The 8,469-nt window shown below is 48.5% G+C and overlaps 1 protein-coding gene across 1 annotated transcript in view; it reads left to right on the top strand.

The window, feature by feature from the left end:
* Positions 1–8,469, top strand: part of ABHD2 (abhydrolase domain containing 2, acylglycerol lipase) — a 62,696-nt gene that overhangs the window by 47,520 nt on the left and 6,707 nt on the right. The window contains exons 7-10 of the mRNA XM_039858304.1: positions 1,910–2,002; positions 4,258–4,368; positions 6,357–6,426; positions 7,303–7,387. Of these exons, the coding sequence (XP_039714238.1) occupies positions 1,910–2,002; positions 4,258–4,368; positions 6,357–6,426; positions 7,303–7,387 (359 nt within the window). The remainder of the gene's footprint in view (positions 1–1,909; positions 2,003–4,257; positions 4,369–6,356; positions 6,427–7,302; positions 7,388–8,469) is intronic.

An 8,469-nucleotide genomic window follows, 5' to 3' on the forward strand; every position in this document is an offset into this window, starting at 1 on the left:
AGAACTAAGGCCAAGAAGGTTTAAGAAGCTGCGGGGTAAAGTGATGGTTGCCAGAGGGGCAGGGGTGAGAGGGTGAGAGAAGAGGTGAAGGGGATAGGAGTTATAAAGTAAACGAGTCACAGGGATATGGTGTACGGCACAGGGAATATTGTCAATAGTATCAGAATAGCTATGCACGGTGACAGGTGCTTACTAGATTTATCGTGATCACTTAGGAAGGTCTATAAATGTTGAATAACTGCTGCCTTGAAACTCAAATGATATTGTATGTTAACTGCAGTTTAATTTTTTAAAGATATTGGGTTTTTTTTCATAAAGAAGCGAGGAAACTATAATCTGAGGTGCTATACATTTTGCAGACATGGTCCATATCGCCCCTCTTTGAGACCTCAAAGCTCTTCACACTTGCAATTACTAATTGTCGCATCAGTCTCCTACAACGGGGAGAGAGAGGCACTTCATCCTCTAGAGCAGAGAGAACCAACGCTAGGGCTGAGATCCGGTGGCCCAGCACAGGGAAACAGGTGGCAGGCAGGTCGGGGACGCCATCGCCCTGAGTGTGCTGGTGCTGCCGCCCGGGGTTCAGTCTCCTCAACATTTTCACAAGAGCTACTCACTGAAGGACAGCGCCTTACTTTACTTTTTTTTCCTGCCAAGGCTTGAGGGCGATGAGCCTTCTCAGCATTGGGATGATGGCAGCCATGCTTCTTTTATGCCAACATGGAGCAGGGAGGGCTCGTCTGCCTGGGAGTCCATGCTTCTGGTAAATCCTTCCTAGCTGAGTCCGCAGCACCGCTTGTCAGTGACCCATCCCCTTCCTCTGGCTTCTCTCCCCGTTAGCGCACCTCCCCTCTAGCTAGCGCCAGTTCAAGGCTCAGAAGCCAGCGCCCGCTTGCTGTAGTTAGCAAAGTCTAGCTGCTGCCTCTAAACAGGCTCACGTTGGTGATGTGCTGAACCAGTGAAGGAGGGACACAAATGCCCTGAAACTACATGGTATCCAGCTGACTTCGCATGTCCCCTCAGCATAAATAGCCGCCCACCAGCCCTGGAAATGTGTGTGGTCAGACTCAGTCTGACTCTCTGGTTTGATTAAGCATTTGAAACCTTATGAATTCTGAGGCCGTTCTTAACACCATTAGTTGGCCCGCTCTCCTGGCCTAGAGAATTCCCTAGAGAATCCCCTGTCTCCAGAATTCCATCCACCATTAACCAAAGCAATGAAGACACCACCGACGTCCCCCAGAGTGGCCTCTGTCAGGCCTGTGATAGAACTGTCTAGATTCCTCAGCCGTAGAGCAATCGGTGTGTGAAAATGGATTCTCTAGTTCAACCCCCTGGTTGATAGTTGAGAAAACAGGCTTGGAATGGAGGAGTGTCTTGTGCAGAGTTTGGCAAAATACCCAGAGGGGTCAGACGGGCCATAGTTCAAGTTCCTGCTTCAGTTGAGCCCCGCCGTGGCAGCTGCGTTTGGGGCTCATACCAAACAGCAACAAAGGTTTTTTTAGCTGTTTCCCTGTACTGTGCCTCTCCACACCCACCCTCCCCTTACACATTCCCCTCATTAAACTGGAAAAACGTGCTTGCAGGGCAGGAAGCGAAATAGGGGAAGTGTCCAAATGGCAGTTGAAGCATCTTTGGTACCGACAGGTTCTGTGACTCAGAAGGGGCCATGGTGCTGGAAGAGGCTGTCGGGAGTGTCACCAACAGCCTGTGCCCCTGGAGAGCTCTGTCTGGGGCCTCACATTCAGCAGTGCAGTTTTGATGTCTCCAGAGGTTTCTCTACAGATAGTTTGGGTATCGCGGAAGTCCCCTTTTCCGCCGTAGGGAGCCAGCGTTCTCCAGTGACAAGAGCCGCTGCCACCACGTCCTCTCCAGGACGCAGCCCCTCACTCCCCTTGTGCTCCTCCAGGGCGCAGGAAACCTTCATGCAGTGGGACCAGTGCCGGCGCTTCTACAACTTCCTCATGGCCGACAACATGAAGAAGATCATCCTCTCGCACAGGTGCGTCACCTTCCACTCCCTCTTGGGAGACATAGTCCTTTCTGAACTGATTTCTGAGTCACTAAAAGCCAGGACTCAGTAGAGGTGGTGCAGATTCTCTGCTGACTACTTGCGACTTGGTTATAAACCAGCTTGTCCCCGGCTCCCAAATTCACCAGATAACTTTCTGCTTTCATAATTCCCAGTAAATCCAAGACGAGAAACCAGTTCCGCACCATTCTTTTCCCAATTTGGGTGGTCCCGAGGGTGACCGATCATTGTAGAGGAACCGCTCTTCTTAGGATGCTTGTGTTTAGAGATTAAGAATCCTTCTCTGCTGCCTCCTGGGGTTCTGACCAAGCAGCAGCGCAGCGAGAGTCCAGCTCCTGGCGCCAAGCCTGGTGTCCGCTCATCACCATGCTCCTCCTTCCGTCTCTTCCCGTCGCTTCTGCTCAGAACCCTTCAGCGGGTTAGCCCCTGACGGGTGCTTAGAGCAGGGCCTGGCGTGCAGTCGCCCTCAGTAAATACTGGCGATGATTCATCATACGATTATCATGGATATCTTCTCTCCCTCCCCCACTCCCACTCCTCCTCGACCGTCCAGCTCATGCGTGCTCTCCGGCCTCTCCCACCGCACTGTGCCCTTGGGAGAGTGCCCTTCCCCTCGTGCGCGTGTCCAGACCCAGCCTAGCCTTTCAGGTTCATTTCAGTTCTCTCCCTCCGTGAAGCTGGCTCTCCAGCCCCAGCTGGCTTCTCTGCTGCTTCCCTGGTTTGAATCCTATGTCTGGAACTAAACCACAGAGCCCTGATTCCCTCCCGAGCCAGGCGCATAGCAGGCCCTCAAAAAAACACAGTTTTAGGGGTTTTTGATGCCATCCTAGGAAAGGCAATCTGACTGAACGATCAGTTTCTTATTCTCTTTTTTTCAACAGTAGAAAGAAAAGTGGTACTGCCCATCCTGGCCACGAACCCCAGGCTGGCTTCCTGCAGGCAGGTTCACATGGTTCCCAGGCAAAGCTGGTGCTTGTGCTGGCCCGGTAGAGGGAGGGGAGAGATTTATGTCTCCCAGGCTGGCAGGACAGAAACCATTTCCACTCAGCTCATGGTGTTGGAGCATCAGTTAGTTGGGTGTGGCTCGGCCAAGGTTTGGGGATTTGCAAAGATTCCAGAAAGGGTGAAGCCAGGCCTCTGACACCAAGTCCAAATCCTCCGTCTGCCTTTCCACACCTCTGGAATAGACAGTGCCTCCTCCCAGGAAATGTTTGATATGCTACTGGCCCAGACTTGGCAATATTAATTAGTCCATACAGAAGGTCCACCCTGTACTTCTTAGCAAATTGGGAGAGTACTTTGGATGTGCTCTAAGTGTATTTACATTTTTAAAATTTACTACAGATAGCTAAACATCTCAAGATTTTAAGGATACTTTTTTTTTTAATCAACATTGTCCTTTTATTTTTCCACTTTTATAGAGATATAATTGATACACAGCACTGTGTGACATAGGGACATTTTAATTCTCTCCATAGGTATATAATCTTCCTAATAATTTTTTGGGGAAAAGAATTAATGTTAAAGAAGCTTATTCCTCTTCTTGGGAAAGGTGAATGGAAACCAGAACATTTTGTTTCCATAATGGTTTTTCTCATTCTAGGGCCAAACCTCAAACCAAACTCAGTCTTCTTCCAGCTAACGGGTTGGAGAGCTGTCAATGTACCCAAAAGCTAAATGTGTTAGCCACTGTCTTCCTTGTGAAGCGACAGAAACAACTCATAAAGAGAATGTGGTTCCTCATAGAGAGGGGGCAGTGTCACCACCAGTGTAAAGACGAGGCCCCCACTGTTTGACCGCCCACCGAGACCTCCCCGCTTGCAGTGAAGGTTTTGTAATTGTCACCTAGACCCAGCTCCAACCTTGAGTTTGTCTAGTTGCCCCTGAAAATGAAAACAAGTTCTTGCCATCCATCTTTTTGCAGTTATTCAAAAGTCAGCAGTGCCAGCTCATCCTCTGAGACATTCTGAGGTCCAAAGGTGTATATTTCTAACTTACCCAGCTATGCTTGGTCAGAGACTGTCGCCTGACTTGCCTCTGGGCAAGGAAGCAGGCTCTACTGTGATTATTGTCTGCATTAAAAGTTTTTTAATCAAAAATTTTTTCAACTTTATTGAGGTAATTGACCAATAAAACTGTAAGGTATTTTAAGTGTAGAAACGTGATGGCTTGTTTGGTTTTTCATCTGCTGCTTATTCTCTGTTTGCTTTTGTGTCTTATTGTAGACAAGCTCTTTTTGGAGACCATGTAAGGAAACCCCAGAGCCTGGAGGACTCGGACTTGAGCCGCCTCTACACGGCCACGTCCCTGATGCAGATCGATGACAACGTGATGAGGTGTGTCCACTCTCAGGGACCGGGGCCAGGAGGGAGGCTGCAAGCCAGTGCGGCCCAGTACGCGGGTTTTGCCCTGCTCACTGCAGTATTAAGGGTTTTTTTTTTTTCTTTAAATAAGTGTCCAGTATTTAAAAAACAGAAGATTTCACAGAAAATTGCAAGTTTCTAGATCCTCTTGGAAAATAAGAAGAGGATCTGCCCACTCGTTCTGCATCCCCACATCGCATAACCAAACGTGAACTGGGGCCGGGGGCGCACACGCCCTGGTCGTTTACGTCCTCACCCTGCCTGTGTACTCGACGCCGGGCAGGGATCAGGAGCCACATGACCTGCATTTGCAGTGGAGTAGAAGGAAAAGGAAATCATTTTTGTACCTATCTGTGTCTCCATCAAAAGTAAAAAAACAAAAAATAGACCAAGAGGGCTGTGTGTTGCCAGTAAAATGGCCCGAGCCTCTTTGGGGACATGAAGACTCTCCTCTGGGTGTAGCACACAAACTCCGTCCACCTCACTCCTTTACCCGCCCCCAGCCCGGCCCCTCCGGGCCCCTGAGATTGAGACCCTGACAGTGTCCTCTTTCCCCCGTACCATTAGTTTCTGATTGAAATTAGTCTTAGATGGAAAAGGTAAAGTTGATCTCTGACCTCATTATTCTCCTTTTGAAAAGTCACCCTTTTATTTAATGATCATCTGATGCCTTTAGGCATGGTTTAAAGCAAGCTAGCGTTCATCCAATACATAGGCAGATACTGACCTGAAAGCATGGGATCTGTACTTGTCCTCCTTATGGGTTCTTGGTACCCTTCTTACACCGACTAACCTTGAAAGTTACCTGTTAACAGTTACTCAAAGAAAATAGAAACTAGGAAGTTGTCACTATATTCAGAAGGTGAGAATAAATTTTATCCACCCTCACTTCAGATGTATGTGCAACTTTATTGTGGTCTCTAATGAGAAAAAACAAAACTATTTCAACTTCCCATTTATCTTCTGAATTTTTTGAATCCTAAATAAAAATGGTCTTTAACTCTCCCTAAAGCTCTTCCATTCTAATAATGCTGGGTAGCAGCAGTTTTCATCATGTTCGCCAGTTTGTGAGGGTGGCTCCTCACAAACCCGTCTCTGGTGACCCTGGAAGACTGGGAGGGCTTTTCTGGCCCACTGGGTTTGCAAAGGGAACTGATTTCATGAAGACAGATGTCCTGGAGATGATCTTGGCACATGGTCTTCTCCCTAAGGAGCCCTGATAGTCCAGCTCTAGCTTTCTGGGTCCTTCCCAGGCAGAGTTGTATCTGGAGCCTGGTGACAGATCCATAGCTTTGGGGAAGACGGGAGAGCTTGATGACTCTAGTCAGAAAAGAAAACCCAGGGGCCATAATTCGCGTCAGGAAGAAATTCGGTTCTCAGAGAGCCTCTGGCCTGGGGTTGACTCAGCCTGCTGGTCTCAGAGCTCCAGGCTGACCTGTGCCAGGCTGCTTAGAGCACGGGGTGGAACCACACCAAAGGTTTTGTTAAATGTTAGCTTATCTCTGACTGCTACTCCACGGGTGACTGTGAATCCCCCATTTCTATTACTCGATACATATTTGACTCCAATTCACAGTGGTCCAGGCTGCTCTGCCAGGAAGAAGTCTGTTATAAAGCAAGTTCTAATAAATGCCTTTGAATTTCAATATTCTTAGTGTTTACAGTGACGTCTGGCTTTATACCACCTTGAAAGATGTAACATGTGCCAGTAATTACTAAAGATAACACTAACTCGGTAATTACGGCACTAATGTTATAAATCTCACAGTGCCACTAAGGAAGATCCTGTCCTTAGCCCCATTTTAAAGAAGAGAAGCTCAGAGAGGTTAAACCCTTGGACTAAGTATATTCTACTAATACGACAAGTTAGTGTGGGAACTGGAGCAGAAATAAAATCAACTCAGCATTCCGATCTTATGACAAGTATTGTTGTGTTATTTTTCTTTGTGTGTGTGTCTCAGGAAGTTTCATGGCTATAACTCCCTGAAGGAGTATTACGAGGAAGAAAGCTGCATGAGGTACCTGCACAGGGTAAGTGCCATCACCGACTCCGAGGGAGCAGCATCTCAGAATTAGTGTCACTCCATCCAGCTTCACACTACATCTAACAAGCACCCCTGTTAAACTTCCCTGCTGGAAGCTCAGCCAGAATCTGGCTCTCAGCGCTCCAGTTGTTGACTTGGGTTTATTATCGAAGCAAACCCTGTCCCTCTGTGACCTCCATGTGTTAATCCCAGAGCTGCCCCTTTGCGCAGCGCAGAACACAGGTCTGCTCCTGTGTTTGTGTAAAGGCCCTTAAAATTGCCGCAGCGCCCATTTTTTTTCCCCGTCATCTTCCTTTGACGGTGTAGTCCTGCCTGGTTCCTGCCATCGTTCCACACGGGAGATCACGTAGCTTTCTTACTGCAACCCCGCCAGGAGCTTCCCGATGTCCACCAGCCTGCTCCTCTTTTCTACCTTCAGCCTCTTCTTGAAAGGCTCCTTTGTCTAGAAGGAAGCACACTCCGTTTTTTCTCGCTGCAATATAAACTGAATGAGTATGCATGTAACTCTGCAAAGTCATTTTTCTGACACGTATGGCTGATCTGAAACGCTGAAGATCATCAGAAGTATTGTGCCAGCGAGCACCTTAGAGCTTTCACCCTCCTGGTGCTGTCAGAGCACGTGGGTCACCAAGGACATCGGGAGCTTTGCTCCTGCACACGCCTGCCAGGGCTGTAGTCGCAGCAGCAGCTAGAAATCGTGCCACTGCCAGGGAATCCAAGGCGTTTTTAACTCACCTGTTCAGCAAACTGGGCAGTGGCCTGCTTCCCTTCACTTCAGAGTCACGTCCGATAGATTTGAGCCGTGAATCAGTGGGGTCTAAAGGGAATTGGTCATTTAATCTTTTTCATTTTCTTGTTTCAGATTTATGTGCCTCTCATGCTGGTTAATGCAGCTGACGACCCCTTGGTGCATGAAAGTCTTCTAACCATTCCAAAATCTCTTTCAGGTAAGTGTTTTTCCTGCTGCTCCCTCAACCACTCAGCAGAAGGTGACAGAAGTTACCGTGGCAGAATTACTGCCACGGTAAGTTGTTACCTTCACCACGCTGTCACCTCCCATCAGTGTTCTTATTCAGTGTAGCCTGATAGTCTTGGGGCTGTGATGGGACATGGGCAGAGCCTTACTGTGTCCTCTCCTGGTGCAAGAGTCAGGCCCATCATTTATATCCATAGCCAAGAGCGGTTTGCCGGGTCCCCTGGTGTTCTGTGAAATTATTGTCTCATGAAAATGGTTCCATTAAGTCTGAGAGTTTGACTTTAAAAGATACTTAAACTTAAGGCTTGACCTGAAAACCACCAAAAAACAAAAAAGCCAGTTCTACCTCTCGTGACAGTCAGCCTCTCCATCTGCTTTGAGGATAAAAATATAAGCAACCGAAAAAGCAAAGACTGTTGCTCGTGGGAATGCGATTGCGCTTCCGGCCAGTGCAGTCTCCGTCCACACCGAATAGGAGCTAAAGGAGGAACTAGAAAGAGGGTAGCAGAAGGACACCCTTGGGAATTCCAAAGTGGCTTTGCACTGAAATTCAGATCCCTAGGACCTCATCTCCACCCTCCACGTTTCCTCTGTAAATATCCTATGTTGACCACAGGGAAGAGGGATGCTTCTGGTTCTCTTATAACCCCCAAGCTAGAAGAATAAATAATCCAGCAAACAGGACCCTCGCCCAGCCACCAGAGAGCTCTCGGGCACCGCTCAGAGTAGATGCTGGTGTGCAGCGGGTGTGTGATGTGATACGAGCTCTCTCGTCAGCCCCCTGCACAGAAGTAGCCCGCTCCGCCTCGTGGGCAGCAGACAGAGAAGGCAGCAGCGTCTGCTTTCTTCCGTGCATCTAAAGTAATAGCCACAGCTCCACTGCTGCCACACAGAAATGCATGCAATAGCGACCGGAAGGAGAAGAATAACGAGGGTCAGACGAGTAAAGAGCCCTGGAGAGCCACAAGTGTGCATGCCAGGAAGCGCCTCATAGGCCCGGAGTAGCCAGCAAGGGGCCCCTGTCTGTTATTCCCCCTGGGAAGACAGCCACTC

This window comes from Pteropus medius, unplaced genomic scaffold (assembly GCF_902729225.1).
Source record: "Pteropus medius unplaced genomic scaffold, Ma_sr-lr_union100, whole genome shotgun sequence".
In the NCBI taxonomy this organism is placed as follows: domain Eukaryota; kingdom Metazoa; phylum Chordata; class Mammalia; order Chiroptera; family Pteropodidae; genus Pteropus; species Pteropus medius.